This window comes from Salvelinus alpinus, chromosome 17, assembly GCF_045679555.1.
Source record: "Salvelinus alpinus chromosome 17, SLU_Salpinus.1, whole genome shotgun sequence".
Taxonomy (NCBI): Eukaryota; Metazoa; Chordata; class Actinopteri; order Salmoniformes; family Salmonidae; genus Salvelinus; species Salvelinus alpinus.
Genome location: NC_092102.1, coordinates 14,906,135 through 14,928,265, shown reverse-complemented (window position 1 = coordinate 14,928,265; position 22,131 = coordinate 14,906,135). Strand labels below are relative to the sequence as shown.

The 22,131-nt window shown below is 44.3% G+C and overlaps 1 protein-coding gene across 3 annotated transcripts in view; it reads right to left on the bottom strand.

The window, feature by feature from the left end:
- Nucleotides 1-17,859, bottom strand: part of LOC139542226 (extended synaptotagmin-1-like) — a 28,844-nt gene extending 10,985 nt beyond the window's left edge. For all 3 annotated transcript variants that reach the window (XM_071347402.1, XM_071347403.1, XM_071347404.1), the window contains exons 1-17: nucleotides 16,913-17,859; nucleotides 15,567-15,608; nucleotides 11,965-12,099; nucleotides 11,588-11,661; nucleotides 11,368-11,440; nucleotides 11,074-11,163; nucleotides 10,900-10,955; nucleotides 10,038-10,158; nucleotides 9,612-9,788; nucleotides 7,329-7,411; nucleotides 7,119-7,167; nucleotides 6,396-6,485; nucleotides 6,078-6,173; nucleotides 5,845-5,916; nucleotides 5,648-5,734; nucleotides 5,083-5,232; nucleotides 4,646-4,831 (exon numbers count right to left, since the gene is read on the bottom strand). In XM_071347402.1, coding sequence (XP_071203503.1) covers nucleotides 4,646-4,831; nucleotides 5,083-5,232; nucleotides 5,648-5,734; nucleotides 5,845-5,916; nucleotides 6,078-6,173; nucleotides 6,396-6,485; nucleotides 7,119-7,167; nucleotides 7,329-7,411; nucleotides 9,612-9,788; nucleotides 10,038-10,158; nucleotides 10,900-10,955; nucleotides 11,074-11,163; nucleotides 11,368-11,440; nucleotides 11,588-11,661; nucleotides 11,965-12,099; nucleotides 15,567-15,608; nucleotides 16,913-17,272 — 1,941 coding nt within the window. In that variant the 5' untranslated portion in view covers nucleotides 17,273-17,859. The remainder of the gene's footprint in view (nucleotides 1-4,645; nucleotides 4,832-5,082; nucleotides 5,233-5,647; nucleotides 5,735-5,844; nucleotides 5,917-6,077; nucleotides 6,174-6,395; nucleotides 6,486-7,118; nucleotides 7,168-7,328; nucleotides 7,412-9,611; nucleotides 9,789-10,037; nucleotides 10,159-10,899; nucleotides 10,956-11,073; nucleotides 11,164-11,367; nucleotides 11,441-11,587; nucleotides 11,662-11,964; nucleotides 12,100-15,566; nucleotides 15,609-16,912) is intronic.
- Nucleotides 17,860-22,131: the final 4,272 nt, after the last annotated feature.

The following is a 22,131-nucleotide window of genomic DNA, read 5'->3' as shown; positions in this document are numbered from 1 at the left end:
CAATGTTGCAAGTTCCCTAGCGGGCTGGACCCAGTCAATACAATGTTACAAGTTCCCTTGCGGGCTGGACCCAGTCAATACAATGTTACAAGTTCCATAGCGGGCTGGACCCAGTCAATACAATGTTGCAAGTTCCATAGCGGGCTGGACCCAGTCAATACAATGTTGCAAGTTCCATAGTGGACTGGACCCAGTCAATACAATGTTGCAAGTTCCATAGCGGGCTGGACCCAGTCAATACAATGTTACAAGTTCCCTAGCGAGCTGGACCCAGTCAATACAATGTTACAAGTTCCCTAGCGGGCTGGACCCAGTCAATACAATGTTACAAGTTCCCTAGCGGGCTGGACCCAGTCAATACAATGTTACAAGTTCCCTAGCGGGCTGGACCCAGTCAATACAATGTTACAAGTTCCCTAGCGGGCTGGACCCAGTCAATACAATGTTACAAGTTCCCTAGCGGGCTGGACCCAGTCAATACAATGTTACAAGTTCCCTAGCGGGCTGGACCCAGTCAATACAATGTTACAAGTTCCCTAGCGGGCTGGACCCAGTCAATACAATGTTACAAGTTCCCTAGCGGGCTGGACCCAGTCAATACAATGTTACAAGTTCCCTAGCGGGCTGGACCCAGTCAATACAATGTTACAAGTTCCATAGCGGGCTGGACCCAGTCAATACAATGTTGCAAGTTCCATAGCGGGCTGGACCCAGTCAATACAATGTTGCAAGTTCCCTAGCGGGCTGGACCCAGTCAATACAATGTTGCAAGTTCCATAGTGGACTGGACCCAGTCAATACAATGTTGCAAGTTCCCTAGCGGGCTGGACCCAGTCAATACAATGTTACAAGTTCCCTTGCGGGCTGGACCCAGTCAATACAATGTTACAAGTTCCATAGCGGGCTGGACCCAGTCAATACAATGTTGCAAGTTCCATAGCGGGCTGGACCCAGTCAATACAATGTTGCAAGTTCCATAGTGGACTGGACCCAGTCAATACAATGTTGCAAGTTCCCTAGCGGGCTGGACCCAGTCAATACAATGTTACAAGTTCCCTAGCGGGCTGGACCCAGTCAATACAATGTTACAAGTTCCCTAGCGGGCTGGACCCAGTCAATACAATGTTACAAGTTCCCTAGCGGGCTGGACCCAGTCAATACAATGTTACAAGTTCCCTAGCGGGCTGGACCCAGTCAATACAATGTTACAAGTTCCCTAGCGGGCTGGACCCAGTCAATACAATGTTACAAGTTCCCTAGCGGGCTGGACCCAGTCAATACAATGTTACAAGTTCCCTAGCGGGCTGGACCCAGTCAATACAATGTTACAAGTTCCATAGCGGGCTGGACCCAGTCAATACAATGTTGCAAGTTCCATAGCGGGCTGGACCCAGTCAATACAATGTTGCAAGTTCCCTAGCGGGCTGGACCCAGTCAATACAATGTTGCAAGTTCCATAGTGGACTGGACCCAGTCAATACAATGTTGCAAGTTCCCTAGCGGGCTGGACCCAGTCAATACAATGTTACAAGTTCCCTAGTGGGCTGGACCCAGTCAATACAATGTTACAAGTTCCCTAGCGGGCTGGACCCAGTCAATACAATGTTACAAGTTCCCTAGCGGGCTGGACCCAGTCAATACAATGTTGCAAGTTTGCTAAGGAAAGCTCAAGACAGACAGAGCGAGGCAGACAGAGACATAGGCAGACAGAGACAGAGGCAGACAGAGTAGAGAGATGAATGCCATTGAAAGAACCTGAACCAACTGTCATTAGTTTATACCAGCTGGGATAAGATTTTATTTTCATATTTACCACTGTAGCAGGACAAAATTACATTTTAACCAAATAGTAGAACTGTTCAATTGGAGACCCCCCCCCCCCCCCCCAAAGTTTGCATTAATGGGAGATCATGTCTCATTTGGGGGGGGGGGGTGGCTAAGCCCTCCCTGACCCCCTGTAATTGGCACACTGGATAGCATACTGTCCTGATGTGGCCCTTTCTTCGGTGTAGATCGTGGTTTCCCCCCATTCTCCTCTCTCTCTCTCTCTCTCTCCTAACCCAGGTTTTATTATCTCAGGTCATAAATTCCTGGCAGAGACTCTCTCCCCCTGGTCATGCAGAAAGAGACGGAGAAAGCACAGAGAGAGAACAAAGGACTTCTCTTGGCCAAACTCTTAAATTCCCAAAATGGGAGAATTAAACAATATTTCTACTTTTGAGAATGTCGGAGTGGTCCACGGACACTTAAGGGACAGTTATGACGAGTGTGTTTCATTTGGTGATCTCATGAAGGACAGGAAACACACATAACGGTATCTCTTAAAGTGTACATTTCCCAGCTGTCAGGATTACATCTAAATACTGTGAAACGTATGTGATTAAACATGAAAACATTTGAGAAAAGATGTAATTGATATTAACCTTCTAAATGAGAGTATGGATTTTCATATAAAGATTAACTAGTCAATGGCCATACCCCCGTGAACCCAGACATCACATTAGGCGTCATAGAACCACCCGTTCTTCGACAGAGGATAAAACCCACTCCTGAAGAAATTCCCACCAAAACATGCCGGGTGACGCTGGTGTGTGAAGTTGTTTAAACTACAACATGCCAAAGAGACCCACGGTAAGCCGGACGTCTCGAATGGTTAAGACCACGCAAACCATAAGACTAGAAAACCATCTCACGTGGAGCATTGGCTACATGTCTGGAAATAGTTCAACTCTGAGACTATCGATTCACTACAGAAGGAGCAAATTCAAGACGACACTAATTACTAGTCTGCAGCGAGAAATGACGTACACCTAGAACAAGAATACCGACAAACGCCGAAGCATCTATTCTATGAGAACATTTTTGAATGGTACTCTGAAGTAACCATTCTAACCACCTATAACCACGAAAGACTTTGTGACTTCAATGAAAGTTAACCAGAGACTCTGATGAACCCTACAGGACGATCGAGGATTCAAACAGAGTAGACAATAACGAGCGTAAATATATATACACATTGCAATTATTCTCGAATGAGCGGCCGTTCATGTGCAAAGGATTAGCATTTCAATGAATATAATTATAGGACTGTGTAATGAATCCATTTAGTCTTTCCCGCTCTTTCTCAGTCCCACCCCTTTCCTTTTGTCTACCAAGACGTCATATCGGCTTAGCCCACTAGGGACTTTTCAATCATTGTTAGTAACCAATATTTACTGTTTGTTATGTATTTCTGTGATTATTTAGTTAGTAAATAAATAATTAAGCCAATTTGTATATCGCTGATTCATAATTTATGCTGGGGTTCGTGCAGATAACCAAGAATTTTACGAAGTTTGGAAAGAGACTAACAAGGTAATAATACATTAAACGAGAATGACTAATCGATCAGATATTAAAATATCTGAAGAGTTATATTTGGAAAATTCTAGCTCTGTAAATCAACATTTTCCGTGGAGCCCTGACTTCCTAGTTAATTAAGTTTACATGATTAGTTTAATCACGTAATAATAATAATTACACATAGAGAATTGATTTGATAAAATAAGTCTTCACATTCAATGATAGTAAAGACACGACCATACAGCTGAATGGGCCTGTCTGTTAGCATCCCGAAAACAGAGGTCCTATGTCAAAGGTCATCTGATGCGTCACCTGAATCACCCACGTTCTCCATCTCAGACTCCTCCCTGGCCATTGTACCACACCTTAAATACCTTGGAAGCATCCACTCGGGAAGACTGCAACATCGACCAGGATATCCACAATCGGATCAAACAGGCCTCATCCTCATTTAGACGGCTAAGGAAAAGGGTTTTCAACAACAGCAACCTGCACCTACCCACCAAAGTTGCAGTGTACCAGGCAGTGTGTGTATCTTCACTCCTTCACGTATCTTCACGTGCTTCTACACCTGCATTGCTTGCTGTTTGAGATTTTAGGGTTTCTGGGTTTCTGTACAGCACTTCGAGATATTAGCTGATGTACGAAGGGCTATATAAATACATTTGATTTGATATAGATGTGAAACATGGGCAGTCTACGGCCAACACTTAAAACAACTTGCGTCCTTTCACATAAAATGCCTCCAACACATTTTAAAAGTGACCTGGCAGGACAGTGTTCCGCACTCAGAGATCCTCCAGAGAACCAACTGGAAGAGCATTGAGGCGTCCCTCACACGCAAACAGCTTAGATAGCTCGGCCATGCCATCGGATGCCAGAGGACCGCCTGTTGCGAAAGACGCTGTACGGACAGCTACAACTGGGCAGTCGCTCTGCAGGTGGGCAGGAAAAAGCAGGCTAAAGGACCAACCGAAGACATCACTATAGTAGTGTGGGATGAACCCTGCCTCTCTCCAGACTGTTGCTGCGACCCTTCCACCTGGCGCGGCCTCTGCCACAAGGAGTGCTGTTGGCCGATGAAAAAAGGACTGGATGTCGCCTGGCGAAGCCACAGAGAAGACATATGACCACGCCTGCTCCGGCCTCAACGGGACAGGCCTTTGTGTGCTCTGTCTGTGGCAGACTGTGTGCATCCCGCATCGGATTATACAGTCATCAGTGAACACACAAGCTGTAGTGGAAGTCAGTGTGTGTGTGTGTGTGTGTGTGTGTGTGTGTGTGTTTCGGTTAGCGGACTCACCTCACTAGCAAAGTCCGAGTCAGGGGTGGTCTGCTGGGGTCGGGTGGGTACAGGTTTGGGGGCTCCACTCACTCCCCCAGGGGTCACCTCTGATGAGATACCCCCATCTCCGTGGCCTGACCCTGGGCTTAGGGGGTGAGGAGATACGGGGCTGGTAGGAGAGGCATCCTCATTTAAATACAGCACCTATATCAGGAGAGAGAAGAGAGGGAGATACTTAGTCGGAGACACATTTTAGGACAGGTTATGCCATGGCATCACTGTGTGTGTGTGTGTGTTCCATGTGTGTGTTTGTAGGTGTGTGTGTGTGTGTGTGTATATGTGTGCGTACTCATGCCTGCATGCACGCGTGTGTGTTTGCATGCTGCGTGTGCCTGTGTGGGTTTTCTGTGTGCGCGCTGTGCTTCCCGTGCGTGCTTTCCTGCATCCCCACACACCCTCAGAACAGCGTTGATATAGATGCGGCTGGCCTGGCCAGAGTTGTCCAGCTGAAACCACTGGTCCATGCTGAGGTCAGGACTAGCCAGCAGACGGGACAGAGGGATGGACAGACTGCCCAGAGACAGAGCCCGGTCATCATCCTTCACCTGGGAGAGAGGGAGGAGGAGGAGCAGGAGGAGGAGGAAGAGGGAGGAGGAGGAGAGAGGCAGATGAGGAGGAGGTTGGGTGTTTGACAGAGAAAAGGTAAAAATATGTGTGGATATGATTGACAGGTGGATAAGGGCAGATAAGGATTGATATTCTACAACAGTGGTGTGTGTCTGTGACATCTGCAGTAAACGAGGATCCACTCGTAACCACTGTGACCGTTAAGCCAACATTACGAGAGACAGATGGATAGAGAGAGAGACAGAGATGGATAGAGAGAGAGAGATGGAAAGAGAGAGAGAGATGGAAAGAGAGCAAGAGAGAGACAGATTGATAGAGAAAGAGAGAGACAGAGATTGATAGAGAAAGACAGAGATTGATAGAGAGAAAATAGGCTTGTGGATATCTTATTACCTGAATATCAATTTCCTGTTTGCGAGGGTCCTGGATGTAGAATGTGAAGGCAACTTCCCACACTGGGTCAGTGGTAAGATAACAAGTCTAGGAACCATAGGGGAGAGGATACAAGTGATGGAACATGAGAGAAATACACTAACCTATACACCATAGTTATTAAGACCTTCTGAGGGCCTATGGGGGTGAATTCCTACCTTACTCTCCTTGGTTGTGTCTTCTACGGACAGCTGCACCATGGGGCTGGGGTCCTTGTTACCCTTTTTCATCTGAAGCCCATCAACATATAATACAGATGTGACACACACCAACAGCCAGCCACAGGGGACATAATGAAGCTTTTGCTATTGTCACAGCTAATGGGGGGGTCAGAATAGACAAAGACCGCGGCACTGCAGCCCAGAGCGTCAGTCAGTCAGTCTGTACTCACAGGCAGGTCTTGAGCCCGGTCCAGATAGACAGCCAGGATGGCTGCAGAAGGAGGGTCTGCTGTCTTACAGGTCATATTCTGGTTCCTCTGGATAACCTGATCACAGGGGAAGACAGGGCTTTAGTGGTCCATCACCATGACTACAGTTTAAATGCTGAAGGCGTAATGAGATTTCTATCCAACTTGCAATGGCAATGTTTACAAACTACATCACAAACACTCCTTATTCTAAAACTGTGAGGGGAGTCTACCCAAAACCATGCAAGCATTTCATTTGACCATGGGAACATAGTAGTGATACAGTAATGAAGTGGGCACCTCATTGAGTCGGTCAGCAGAGGACAGCAGAGAGAGCCACTCCAGACGGAGGTGAACACTGCCAGATGGTACATCCTTCAGACTAAACCACTAGTAGAGAAAGAGAGGGGGGTTTAAAGAAAACTTCAGACTGAACCAATGAGTGTTGAAGAGGGGGGTGAGTGCTTGAAGTGGAACGACAAAGATACTCATTCTAGGTGGTGGTAATCATTTACATTTTAAAGTACCGGTGTTTAGAGCGAATATTCTAGAATAGCCGGTACTCAAGCAGTAGACAATATGAGGTGGCGATTCTCTGAACTGGTTTGCACTGGCACAATTCAAACACTAGGGGGGTCACGTTATTGTAGTGAGATGGTGGTGAGCCCAGAGAGCCAGAAGGAGATCAGGAGGAGGGAGGCACACGGGGTCTGTGTGACACCTGCTGCTTAAACGGGATTACCAGATTCAACCGTAATTCAGTCTACAGCCGTGTCTTAAGGGCAGCCTTAATTCCAACTCATTCCAGCTTTTACTATCTTATACGAGATACGGACAATAGCTGGTAGAGAGGGATATACAGTATACCTCAGTTAAAATCCTCATTGACTGGAGCTACTTCTAAATAGGGAAAGTCAATGACTGTTTGCTGAACCTATACTATTGTGACGTCAGACTTACTTTCAATATTAAGTAAATAAGATGAAAAACTAAAGCAGATAGCCATTAGCACTTGTAACTCACCTCATCTAGAACTCTGGCCTTGTGTACGATATCTAGATCCATCTTGACCCTGAGAGAGAGAGAGAGCGAGAGAGAGAGAAGAAGGAACATGTATATCTACATTACATCTACAGCGCATTACAATGTAGCACAAGTGCATTTGTAACTGCGATGGAGATGGTGTTACAGAGAAATACAGAGAAACCGCTGAGGGAGTGACAACGATGCTACCTGCCCAGGAAGTCATCCTGGTTCTGGTCTTTATCAAACACCTCCACCTCCAACTCCTGACCCGGCACTTCATGGACAATCACCTGACACACACACACACAGTATAAAACACATGTACACACGTAAACACGACACCAGATGACACCGTGGCAACAGTAACAGCAAACAACACGACAGACTTAATGTATATGTAGCAGAAAAGCTGTATAAGAAAAAATTACAAATATATTTGTCCTCCGATGGAGTTGGTTAATAAAGAATGTAAAAATACAATATGACAGACACATGCGAATAGGATCAATTGAAAATATCCAAAAAGGTCCCATGTTTGATAACTACATTATTGCAAAGCTATATAGCAGCAAATATAAGGCATCCGTGTTTCTCTCAACAGCCCTGAAGTCCATGCTATCAGACATACATTTAACATTTACATTTAAGTCATTTAGCAGACGCTCTTATCCAGAGCGACTTACAAATTGGTGCATTCACCTTATGATATCCAGTGGAACAACCACTTTACAGTAGTGCATCTAACTCTTTTAAGGGGGGGGGGGGGGGGTTAGAAGGATTACTTTATCCTTCTAACCCCTTTATCTACATACTCTGCACCTTGTGCAAGACTGTTCACTTCTCATGATACAGCAGAGGAAACAAGTACCAGATCAAACTAGATAAACAAAACCATCTCAATAGAAACCAAGGCCAGAGCTTCCCCTTTTCTTCGCTGCACAAGGCAGAATACGCTGCCTGTTTGGTCAAAACACTCTGCGAGGTAGTGCACTATTTAGGGAATAGGGTGCCATTTTGGGACGCACTTATAATATGCCGATCTGCTCCTACCACTGTAAATATTTCTGCGTGGTTCACTAAAGTGGTATTTCTGCAATATGCAGGCCTCCTTTTTTTGTGGGATTCTGCAGAGAGAAGCAGATAAAACAAACCAGGGGCACTGTGACATGCGACATTCTCTCTCATAGCAGGCTGCAGGTGGTGGAGGGACAGTGACTCCACTCTTAATGGACCGAGGCCTAAGACAGATGTCACGCTCAGGGCTACAATCAGGTCACTACAGGGAGAAAGGCATTTACAATGGCGCAGTACAAGCAGTGGATGTCAACCCACTGGGCACAGACGTCGTTTCAACGTCTAGTTTTGTGTTCTAATTTCATATTTTCATTTTGCTGACAATTTGCAATGTCCTCCTGAGTTGTCTTGAAAGGCGCTTGAAGTAAGGAGGATCTAGTGTAACTATTTTGACTTGTTCAGTTAGTCTTTCACAGGGTTCCCAGCTGCAAGCCCCACCTCAATAACAGACACATTTAACAAGGCTCATAAATATGCAATAACTAATAATGAGCTGGGGGACCAGCAACGCTCTGCGGCAGCTCTGAGTGATGAATTCAGCTTTAGACAGTCTGTGGTGTTGTATTCCATCTATTCTCCCCGCTCTCACATCTCTGTAATAATTGGTCGGAGAACTATCCCAGCTGTGCCCCTCGAAACGGTGAATATTCATCTTTAGACAGTAATGTATCAGTTTCACCCCCCCCTCTCACCTTATACATCTCTGTCTTCTCTCTCACTCTCTCTGTCCGTCTTCCACTCTTTCTCAATCTTCTCTCTCTCTCTCGCTCTTTCATCTCGTCACCTCAAACATCTCTCTCTCTCTCTCTCTCTCTCCGCTCTTGTCACCTCAAACATCTCTCTCTCTCTCTCTCTCCGCTCTTGTCACCTCAAACATCTCTCTCTCTCTCTCTCTCCGCTCTTGTCACCTCAAACATCTCTCTCTCTCTCTCTCTCCGCTCTTGTCACCTCAAACATCTCTCTCTCTCTCCGCTCTTGTCACCTCAAACATCTCTCTCTCTCTCTCTCTCCGCTCTTGTCACCTCAAACATCTCTCTCTCTCTCTCTCCGCTCTTGTCACCTCAAACATCTCTCTCTCTCTCTCTCCGCTCTTGTCACCTCAAACATCTCTCTCTCTCTCTCTCCGCTCTTGTCACCTCAAACATCTCTCTCTCTCTCTCTCCGCTCTTGTCACCTCAAACATCTCTCTCTCTCTCCGCTCTTGTCACCTCAAACATCTCTCTCTCTCTCTCCGCTCTTGTCACCTCAAACATCTCTCTCTCTCTCTCCGCTCTTGTCACCTCAAACATCTCTCTCTCTCTCCGCTCTTGTCACCTCAAACATCTCTCTCTCTCTCCGCTCTTGTCACCTCAAACATCTCTCTCTCTCTCTCTCTCTCCGCTCTTGTCACCTCAAACATCTCTCTCTCTCTCTCACCTCATACATCTCTCTCCACTGTGGGTTGAGGTTGCTGTCCACGGTGTGTGATGTGAAGGTCTGGGTGCCCACACGCAGCACAGCGTACGGATCAGACTTCCCGTCTATTATCCCCTTAATGACCGTATCCTTGGCTGTCAGCTCCTCCGCCTCCAGCAGGTGGATACGCACCACTCCCTGACAGACCGACAGAGAGGCATGATTAACACACAGAGTCTACCTTTTGCCGTTCACTGGTTCCACATTCTGCAGCTTTGCCCTGAGATATGGCTGTGAACTCCTACAGTCATATGTCTCAGTACAATCGGTGTTTATCTATGTCAATCATACAAGTAGGGTCAGTCAATCTGTTGTGTTTGGTAAATGCTTCAGTCAGTCTGAGTCTGACTCTCCAGGACAGGTGATTTAGTATTTCAGTGGTGTTACCCGTGGGAGAGGGGAGCGGAGCTGCGCAACGTGCAGGTTGGCCACCAGGGGGATAGTGAGGCGGTTGGGGAGGACCAGGTACGAGGCTATAGCATCCATTATCTTAGTGTCCGACATGGCACTGCAAATGAATGCAAGGGTGACGTTGGGGACACACAGAGATGGGAAACAAACAAATAGACAAAGACTATATACTACTGCTGACAACATGAACATGCATCAAACATGATATCTTGGCACAAAGCGTCTCAGAGTAGGAGTGCTGATCTAGGATCAGTTTTGCAGTTTAGCTCATAATAAATAATATTATATGGACAGATGGAACCTGATTCTAAGTTAGCACTCCTACTATGAGACGCTTTGCGGGCTCTGGGTAATAGACAATAGGACCAACCGACGGCACCCGTTGAGTACGGATGTGGTTGAGGCAGGGGACGTTTCCTTGAAATCATTTTTAGCTAAATGTGATTTCTCAGTTCAGAGAATACAATTAAATAAGAATGACAGACTGTGTCATTAAACGTGTTGCCAGGAATCTTTGATATATGATGTTAGCAACTAAAGTTAACTAAAACATCACTGACAATTAATGATTTAATTGCAATATCAGACAATTAGCTACATATCTTATCCACACACAATGTGAGCAGGGACACTGACAGTGTCCTAGTAAAAATGTGCTACAACAATGGCCAATGACAATGACCGTAGTTTGGCAAGACAGTACAAACAGATTGGGGACCAGGCTACTTCCCCCTGAGGTGACACAAAGATAAAACACACCGCAAACACCAAACTGCATCAATCAAAAATGTCATATAAGTACTCCTTTGAGAAAGCCAGAAAGAGCCCTCTCACTCACTTGAGTCCAGGGATATCCAGCAAGTTGGTCAGCCCAGTCCAGTTGATGTCCAGCTTCTGTGAAGGCAGATGTAGTTAAAGAGTCAACTTCAGAAGATGCTGCACCAAATGAATGAATGGGTGGATGTATGGACGGACAGATGAAGGAATGAAGCGATTGGTAACAGAGACTCACAGGCCTGCGTATGAAGAACATGGTGACGGCTCCCACCAAAGGAACGTCTCCAATCAGGGGCTCCAGTATAACCCTCAACATTCCATGTAGCTACAGAGATGGGGTAGGGGGAGGGGCGAAGAGGAGGAAAAGAGATAATGAGGGAAATAATTAGAGAGATTAGCGACAGAAACCGAAAGAGAGAGAATGATACAGGTTAGCTTTATATAGAAAGACTACGAATTTGCGGGGGGAAATGTCTCATGTACTGCACTCCCACCAAATCCCCAGCCACATTGTTCGTTCTCTCTGTACCTGTACTCCTTTCACTCCCGCTTTGCAAAAGTACTTTTTGATTTCCACATTGATCTCCACATCACCCGCATAGCTGGAAAGAGGAGAGAGGGGAGGAGTCAGGGGGGGAAACAGGGAGATGATGTAACTGTCAAGCTTCTGCTGCTGCTATAGACGATGGACGTGCTCTTCATCACAGAGGGTGGTGAGGGTAGCCACAAGTGTGGCGGCGGCTGCGTACCTAATGTACAGATCCAGTAAGACCTGCCGCTTGTCGTGCTCCGTGTGAGCCTTCACTCCCACAACCTTCATGGCCTGCGACAAAAAAACACATCATATCATGCACATAGACAGTCCACAACATAGATCGTGTTTACTGCAAGATGCTGTGTATAAGGTAACCTCGTCTGCAGGCTATTGGGGAGGAGGTCTGGTTCTAATAAGAAGTGATTTGTTTGTGTGGAAATGTTCTGTATGGTCATTAGTGTCCGAATGAACCTGTCCATCTTCCTTTGTATAATGACAAAGCCACATATGTACATCTCTATAAATGGCTTGGCTCTGGGGCCTACTATACAGTAGTGACATGGTGTTATATGCAGGACAGGGCTCTTGTACCTTGTCCCCTAGGTTGACTTTGGTGAAGCTGAGGGTCTGTAGGTGGGTGTTGGATGCACGTATGACTGGAGCAATGGCTTCGACCAGTAACTTCTCCAGATACTGGCCCACGAACGGCCACGCCTGCTGCAGAATCTACAGGAGAGAGCGAGAGAGAGAGAGAGAAAGAGAGGGAGGGAGAGAGAGAGGGAGAGAGGTAGAGAGAGAGGGAGATAGTGAGAGGGTGGAAGGGGGATGTAGTCATGCTTCTCACTGTGTGTTTACAACCTAATAAATATACATGAGATCCTATCATCATCGCTTGACCACGCTTCAAGGACACCTTTGTCATTTTTCAAGAACTGCAGTGCTTGCAGGCGACTTCACTGAATATTGAATGTAAAACGTATCTAGAATATACGATCTGCATTAGCTTGCTTGCCAAAGCTCATTAGGTCAACATATGCTATGCCATATTCATTAATATTTACCTTGTATAATCACATTTGAAGTCACAGATAGTAGGTTCTATAACAACTGACTAACTCTACTGGACAACCAAAAAGGACACCCCCAAGATAACTCTCATTTTGGCTTTAGTCATGGCCGCTTGCATTTCTTAATGGGCAATCTTCAAAATGAGGCCAAATCAGGAAGTGCAGTCACCCTCTAATGTTATTTGTTTGTGTTGTATCTCCAGGATATGTGATAATGGATTGACACAGCAGGGATTTGTGAGCAAAAGGAACATTTGAAACCGAGCCTGTGCACTCTGCACTGTGAACCTCACTATCCCTCTGTGTACAGTGACAATATTTATTTCCAGTCCCCCGTGTCATGTACACGTCCCTTATAATTGACTGCATCTGCAAACGCAGAAAGAGGACCTGATAGTGAAAGATTTCACAACCTTAGAGCATGATGTCCCCTCCCCTGTATCACATATCCACTTACATTACAGGAAACGACAACCACATATCTGGTTGAGAGGCTCTTCACATGACGGAAACACAAAAGCCGTGGCCCTGCAGTCAAATGACCTAGTGACCTCATGGGTGGAAGTTTATTCATATGTTTCATGAATAATAAACATTTTTTTTTTTTCCTTCTTATTTTTATCTGACAAAACTGTGGTGCTTCTGTGTCAAACAGTAAAACAAATTCAGTTTTCTGTGATGTATATAAGGTGTAATATTGGGATGCAAATTCAAAATGTAATATATTTCAACTCTATATCTGACATGGTATAGGTGTCTTCTTTTCTTAAGCCCATAACCATGTGTGTGAGGTGTGTACTTTTGTATCAAAGTAGATGTGTTTAAGACTACCAAGAAACACTGTGTGACCCTGATTTAGCCCACTGTCTGTGTCACACTGCTTTGCTTTATCTTGGCCAGGTCGCAGTTGTAAACGAGAACTTGTTCTCAACTAGCCTACTTGGTAAAATAAAGGTGAAAAAATACATCAAAAATAAATAAATCAACTGTACATTTGATGGTTCACTTTTGTATGGTTCCACTGTGCAAGTCAGCACTTTTGGTCATACTATTTAAATCATACTGCCATGCAGTTGTGTATACAGCGAATTAATGGCAAGATCCATCCTAGATCTAAAGCTTGGCGTCACTTTGAAAAGGTGCTAATTTCTGAATCAGTGTGTGGGATTTAAAGCGGCAATCAGCAGTAGAAACGATAACAAAGCTCTCACCCCGCCCCTGTTTCGGTAAAAAGCTGGGGCTGGAGAAATATAACCACTCAAATCCATACACGTAGCTATGGATGCAAGGACTGACCATCTATGAAATCAAATGTATAGTTTTAACCATGTTTTCAGGCTATATAGTGTTTGTTTACATTTCCAAGCTAATATTTTGGGTTCTGATGGGGTACGACAGTTGAGCTAAACTCATGGGGCATTTAGAAGTTATATCCTTCAAGAATCAAAAGGGTACATATTGATTTGATTTAAAAGACCCAAAGATTGTTGTAGCAACTGCTGGTTGGCCCTTTAAGGCAGTGGCACTAATACTTCTCATCGCACTGCCAAGCCATTCCCTTTGACGCTGACCTTCCCCTGGGCCCTGTCTGTTTGTCTGGGACTGGTCACGGGCTGCGTCCCAAATGGCACCCTACTCCCTATGGGGCCTGGTCAAAAGTGGCGCACTAAATAGGGAATAGGGTGCCGTTTGGGGCACAGCCATGATCTCACTGATATGATGTGTGCTCACTCACTGTTCCCGGAACCCAGAAAATCCAGTGAGCACTGAGCTACTCAATATGTTAAGAGTCTGTCAAGAGAGACTACGTGCTCAAAGACTATCCTCACAAACCAGGTACAGTAACTAGGTATCGTGCGGTGAAAATCCTCCTCCTCATTAATCCAGGAATTAAACCAAGGGATTATGAAAGATACTGTAACTGCACGTAAATTAATAAAAATCCTAACAAGAATATAATGACATTCTGGCCCGCGGCATCCTATCTGTTGTTTTAGATATGGTCAAATTCTAATTGAATAACATTTAGGCTGTGCCATCCTATCTCTTGTCCTAAAGAAGTGAGATGAGGAATCAGGCCAGGGTCTGTAGTTGCAGCCTGCCAGGCAGAGAAAGAGCCCCCTACGCAGTCAGAGCACGCGGTGGGTGTCAGCCAGGCAGCTAGCCTGGAGCAGCCCTGGTTGTTGCTTGCGAACGATAAGCCGAGCAGATCACTCCCCTACAATATGTGCTTTGTCACAGAGACTTCATTACATCTCCCAGTGAGAAGGGCAGCCTTGTTTATTGATAATCACATCACCATCATCCTCGCTGAAGATGCTGCTGGCACTCAGTGGAGATGGGAGGGAGGCTCGCTGCTGTGGCTGCTGCAGAGGGTTTAGTGTGTGTGCTTAGTGTGTGTGTGTGTTGTCAGGGGGAACCTTTACACTCCCCCCTGACTCTTACTAGAGGATGATGGGTACTAATGGAGGGAGTGGAGCGCTGCCAGAGACAGGATGTAGACACACACCGCAACCCAGGGCAACGATGGACAGGCACAACTACGCCATGCCAGGCAGCACAAAGCTCCTCCATCACCACACCAGCACAACAGCTGTGTATGTGTGTTTGTGTGTAAATGTTTTCCTATATCATCAGGACCAGAGTGTCCTGACAAGGTAAGAAAACAATACATATTTTGAAAAGCCAGGACTTTTTTTATGTCCTGAATTTGTTAAAGTGATATTTTAGGCTTAAGGGTTAGGTTTAGAGTTTGGGGTTAAAGTTAGGGTTAGGATTTGGGGTTAGGTTTAGCATTAGGGGTTTTGGGTTAAGGTTAGGGTTAGGTTAAGAGTTAGGGAAAATAAGATTTTGAATGGGAATACATTTTTACTACCCGAAAAGACCTGAAAAAAAACTGCAGTGTGTGTGTGTGTGTGTGTGTGTGTGTGTGTGTGTGTGTGTGTGTGTGTGTGTGTGTGTGTGTGTGTGTGTGTGTGTGTGTGTGTGTGTGTGTGTGTGTGTGTGTGTCTTGGGGTAAGGGTTTAGGGGTTAGGGAAAATAGGATTTTGAATGGGACTGAATAGTGTGTCCCCACAAGGTTAGCCCCCACAAGACCGTGTGTGTGTGTGTGTGTACACTACATACCTTGTTCATCCACTCAACTTTCTCCACGTCCGGAAAATTGACCTGCAGAGAAAGCGATTGTTTAGATTTGAACTTTGAACTGCCTTTAAACAATATAGCAGAAGAGTGTAACCTGGGTAGGAATGTGTGAAGCTCGTGAAATGGCTAAAGATTGACTTGAGACAGTAAAATGAAGATGTGTGTGTCTTTTTGGCCATCGCCCATGTTTCAAAAGACAACGAACCACAGACCGACCCTAAACCTTTCCTCCAAAGCAAAACCACAGTCACAAGACCTTCACAAGATCACACTGATCAAGATCAAGTGTCTATGTGTGTGTGTGTGAGAGAGAGAGAGAGATATCCTGTGATATCCTGTTGACACAAACCACAAAGATTGTGGTATAGTGTGAGTGTCCTGTGGATGGGACAGTTGAAGAATGCTGAAATAGTCCCATGACTAAGAAAGTTTTCTTTCTTTCCTGATATGGTCCAACTAGTCTCCCCCTCCCCCTGACTGATGTCTCTGAGTCATCAAGCTTCTGGCATCTAAAAGGAGAACCGTAGTATAACCCTTAAGTTCTAAGGAACCTTGGAACTGAAACAGGAAATGGGGGTGCACACAGAAAAACGCCTCAAATTAGGGTGGCACAACAAAACCTCCGAATGCAAACTCTCTCTTGTGAAATGTTGAGACTCATAGTACGAGTAACTCACAGTCACTACTGGGCTAACTGTGCTAAATGTAAATACTGTAATATCTCTGTGGCCATCTTTGTTGGACTAAATGTTCATTCTGAATTCCACCGTGACTGTGGCATTTTAGAGTTTGGACTCATTCCCCCAGCCCTGCACATAAACAATGTCCAAATATAGCTATGGTTGGATGGACTACAGAATGAAGAAGGTGAGGTGGGGGTTGGTAGGAACAGGGTACAGTAGGAAAACTAAAAGGTCAGGATTTTTTTTTCAGCAGCAGATGATAAAAAGGTATGAGAGAGAGAAAGAGACAGAGAGAGACATCTTCGCTCATCAGTTATGTTTATAAACATTATCAACTGTGTCAGACAATTTCTGGATCATTTGTTTACAGATGTAGACATATTTTGACAGTGTAAACAACGGAGTCTTTGTTTTTTGATTATGACGAGTTAATGTAATGCATTTCTAAATCATTCGGTATTATTCTAAATCAAAGGGTGTATTTTATTCATTTGAATGAATGGAAATATTATATTGCAGACTGTGGCTTTAAATGACCAGATTGCAGACTAGATAGTGGGGTGCAGATGTGTTCTGCAATCTGCAGTTGCAGCAGCAGGCTGAGCCTATAGAGAATACACAATACAGTATAGGTTTGTCACTTACCCATGGGGGTAATTCCCGTTTACTCCTAAAAGCCCTTGCAGTGGTGTATGCTCTCTCGTTCTCCAATACGTACATGGCTGACCGCAGCCGCATCACTTTCTCGTTGCGACTGTGTTTCCATCCCATGTAGACCATCAGACCGAACAGAACTAAGCTGATACTAAACCCGAAGTATCCTGCCAGGTAAACTGGCAAAAGTGTAGCCAGGCATTTTCCAAAGGACCACAAAACGGACACCGCATGTTGGCCGGGCGGTTTGGGTGGCTGCGTCTCTTCCGGCAAGGCGGAATCTGCAGCCCCCGAGCCTGTGGCCATGCTCGGCCCTGCATCCCTAGATGGCGTCGCAAAATCCTTCTCCATGGAACAGCTACCTATGCAGTTCAGCGTTCAGTGCCTTCTTGTTGGTGAATTACTAATTAAACGAAATCCGAATTAAGTTAAGCCTGCAAACCATTGACAGTGGTTTACTCTATTGACACGAAATGTTAGTCTAAAATACCTCTTGAATAGGTAGCCTAAACAGCCAAAACCCTCTCTTCGTGTACGCACTGACAAGCAGACACAGGCAAGTGAAATTCTAATATTTGTCAGACTTGAGAGGGCGTGTTTTCTAAGTGAAAGCCCTCCTCAAATCCAATAGAGAAAAAAGTCACCTTAAAATTAACTTGTTCCGAGAATAGTTGTAACGCACTGACTCCCCCGCACCAACCAGTCAATGAGCGACGTCTCATACAAGAAAAAAGCTATTGCGCTGCTGCAGTTTTCACAAAAAAACGCATAGCTAGCTTTCCAACAGACTGATAATCTATTTGCAGTAGCCTAAGCCTATACATACGGTAGTAGGCATATGAATAAATGTGATAGTAGGCTAAACGACGTTCTTGATAAAGCAACCAACGACAGCAACCGCTCAAGCAAACCGTTATCTCTTGACGCCTGCCTGGTATAATGTGCCTATTTACGCACGGGTGAGTGCACGTTTTGGAGTCTAGTGTAGGCTGTTGAATGTTCTGTGTTTTTTTTGTCGGCATGCTACCAGTAGGTTAGTAATTTAGTATCCGATTGTTAATAGTCCAACATGCATTTGTAAAGGGGAAAAACGTATAGCCTATGCGTTTATGTTTTCTATTTTTCATTTTATTTCAACCTCAAGACAGCCAATTCAAGTTAGAAAATGTCCTACAAAATAGGATACCCATTTTCAAAGCCAAGGAAGGCTATCCCTTGTTTACACACCACCACCATGTGACAGGTAAGTATCCTTGGCTGACATCTATTGGAACAGGTATCCTGTAAATACAACACTGTGCCAGAGATCAGAGAGATCAGAGAGACCAGGGAGATCAGAGACCAGAGTGATCAGAGAGACCAGAGACCAGAGAGATCAGAGAGACCAGAGAGATCAGAGAGACCAGAGGGATCAGAGAGACCAAACCATTTTGCCTTCAGGGTATTTAACCTGTTTGTTCCAGCGTTTTTGAGGTTTTGGGTTGGACTTGGGCTAATTGAGGTTTTACTACATTTTGTACAGGCCTAAAATTATAGAAAAATGAATATAGCCTACCGTTGGCAACAATACAATAAAAGTCTACATGAATGGGCTATAAATGTACAATAACATGTTTTTCCCTACAGAATTATAATTTCTTTAGAAGAGACATATATCCAGGGAAACTACTTCTACCCAGCTACTAATGTAGGCCTACCGGTAGTCAAGGTTGCTTGCCTGTTGCTGTGATAGCTCCACTTAGTGTCACTGCAGAGCAGTCAGAGTATTTAGATAGAGTGCAGTTTATAGGCCAGACATGAGTGTCTAATAATAGTGTATTTAAATTTCTCTCCTTACAGGTCTGAGGCACATCTCTAGACGAGCCCACTATAGCCTGCTAAATACATCCTTTCACATTAATACAGCTACACGGCTGTCAAGCACCCGTGGCCCATTAAACAGGGGGCTCCCGAGTGGCGCAGTGGTCTAAGGCACTGCATCTCAGTGCTAGAGGCAGACCCTGGTTCGATTCCAGGCTGTATCACAACCGGCCTTGATTGGGATTCCCAAAGGGCAGTGCACAATTGGCCCAGTGTCGTTAGGGTTTGGCCAGGGTAGGCCGTCATTGTAAATAAGAATGTGTTCATAACTGACTTGCCTAGTTAAATAATGGTTAAAAAAAACTGAGTTGGGTGGTAGGTTCCAAATGTACTGCTGCCCTTTAAAAAGGTCACTCGTTGCTTCAAGCCACACCTACCAAATGGAGCAAACGTATCCCCAAAACATTCAACATTCTTGAACAGATTTTGAGGTATATTTGCTCGGTTTGGTTGGTGTGGCTTGAAGCGATGAGTGATGTATTTGAAAGGGCAGCGGCCATGCCAACAGCGCTCCCCAAACCCTCCCTGTTTTTCAACTGGCTGTTTAGAACAGCACCGTTTCCGTTTAATTGAACTTAACACACCGTTTTTTCATACTGAACACAGCTAAGGTCTCCCTTTCTGAAAATGCATCCCAAATGGCACCCCATTCCCTATATAGTGCACTACTTTTGACTAGAGACCGATAGGCCCTGGTCAATAGTGCACTAGTGCACAGTGCAATAGTGTATCAATCGGCAGTGTATCAAATACTTGTTCTCCCCACTGTAGGTCTACATGTAAAATACATAGGCCTGCATGTAAAATACATAGGTCTACATGTAAAATACATAGGTCTACATGTAAAATACATAGGCCTACATGTAAAATACATAGGTCTACATGTAAAATACATAGGTCTACATGTAAAATACATAGGCCTGCATGTAAAATACATAGGTCTACATGTAAAATACATAGGCCTGCATGTAAAATACATAGGTCTACATGTAAAATACATAGGCCTGCATGTAAAATACATAGGCCTGCATGTAAACTACATAGGTCTACATGTAAAATACATAGGTCTACATGTAAAATACATAGGGCTGCATGTAAAATACATAGGCCTACATGTAAAATACATAGGTCTACATGTAAAATACATAGGCCTGCATGCACATGAAAGGGTACTTTGGGTAAAGGAAATTGTGACTTTGACTTGCAAACATTGTTGTGCAAATCTCTCTTTGCCCATCATTAACACCAAAATCTCTGCAATCCTCCTCCATGCCATTGACCTGATTGTCTCTGCATTCTAAAAGAATTCTCAGCAAATAAACGAGGTAGAATTACAACTCTCCCCATGCACCATTGTTTAAATTCTTTAAATGTTTAATGAACCTTAAAATTGTCAGCACCTTATTTTCATGTACAGTACTGTACCTAGAATGAAAGAGTTGGATTTGCAGTAAACAATTTCTAGTTATAAAAATAATGTAGAAAATATGGCTTATGTTTACCCTTATATACATTATCTACTGGTATATTTTTTTTTAATGGAGAACATATAGCTCAACAATATGCAAATGATGTGTGAGTTTAGCTATTCTCTGCTTCAGACATACAATGGCAAGGGGCACATTGATTGCACATTAGGCCAATAATGCCATCATACCGTAGGCCTATTTCATTACATCCAAATGGCCTCAGCCTTAAATGCTAGCTTATATTTCACTTAGCTATAGTATGTAGTTTGTTAGCTAGCGGCGCATTAGCCTAGAGTAGCTAGTTAACATTAGCTAAACATGTTTGAATACATTTACGCCTAATCAAAGCGACCAACCCTTTGAAGCAGTCAAAACGTACCATTATGCACAAGCATCCACCCAATATTTATTTGTAAGTCAGTGTTGCATTGCATTTAGTTTCACATGCATTCTGTCATAAAACATTTAATCAGTCTTCCTTAATGATGAGTCTTTGCAAGAGGGTAATCAGATTAGGTCTCCACTCACAGTTCAATCACTCTGTGCAATTAGTTAGCGAGACCTGGAGCAGGTTAGTTTTAGAATTCATTGCCCAAGCTAAAAGGTGAGCCACTTCAGTATGACTGGTTATCCCGAGTTCAAAGTGGAATTAAACCTGCTTCGTACGATACCCCTCAGGTTGGCATTACAAATCTTTGCAACTGAACTTGATAGGGCATAATGAAAAATAATGACGTCTTAACATTTTTAGACCCAGTTTCAAAACAACATTGAGTCAATTTAATTTTAAACCAAAAACTTTGAAAATATAAACAAAAGCAATGGAGTAGGGATGGTTTTGTAGAAGAGTAAAGAATACAGAATGTCCCCATATCAAATCTCCCAGGCAGGTGGTTGACCAACAGTAGCACCATCTCTTCGTAGCCTCTTGTTGGCCTGTGCCTTGTTTCAGACTTGAGTTCTTGGGAAATCCTTGGTCCCGTGTTGTGTCCATGAGAAAGGTCACAGACATGGTTTTGTAAGGGGGCAGTCTATTTTGACCTCTGCCTCATCTTCCGCCTCTTGCGCTTCAGCCTGCGCATACGCTTCTTTCTCCACTGAAAGAGAACAGAGGGGACAATGTTAGCGATACGGCAATACATAAGTGCCGAAACACCTGTACTCGTAATTTCAGAAGCATGGTTGCATAGTCATACACAGCAAAGTGCTATCAATACAGTACTGCTACCATGCAAACTGAATTTGGTTAACATGCGCTCTAGTGTAGTGGGGACATTGCAGTCATGCACACCCACCATCGACTGAAAGGGCCCGTTTGACATGTAATTATTGTACAATGCTTGGCTTCAGTAATGATACCAGAGCCATGCATTTAGAATAAATAGCCTACTGTACTACACTCATTTCCTCAACTTGATCACAAAATTTGAATATATATACACATTTCTATGGTTTGACAGCTGACGTCAGTTGATTGCTAGCCACGTTGGCTAAGTGGGACTAGAGATAGGAATCTAGCAAGTGTTGATGCAGCAAAACACTAACCTCAAGTAGCTAATGTACAGTCGTGGCCAAAAGTTGAGATTGACACATTAATTTCCACAAAGTTTGCTGCTTCAGTGTCTTTAGATATTTTTGTCAAATGTTACTATGGAATACTGAAGAATAATTACAAGCATTTCATAAGTGTCAAAGGCATTTGACAATTACATGACGTTGATGCAAAGAGTCAATATTTGCAGTGTTGACCCTCCTTTTTCAAGACCTCTGCAATCCGCCCTGGCATGCTGTCAATTAACTTCTGGGCCACATCCTGACTGATGGCAGCCCATTCTTGCATAATCAATGCTTGGAGTTTGTCAGAATTTGTGGGTTTTTGTT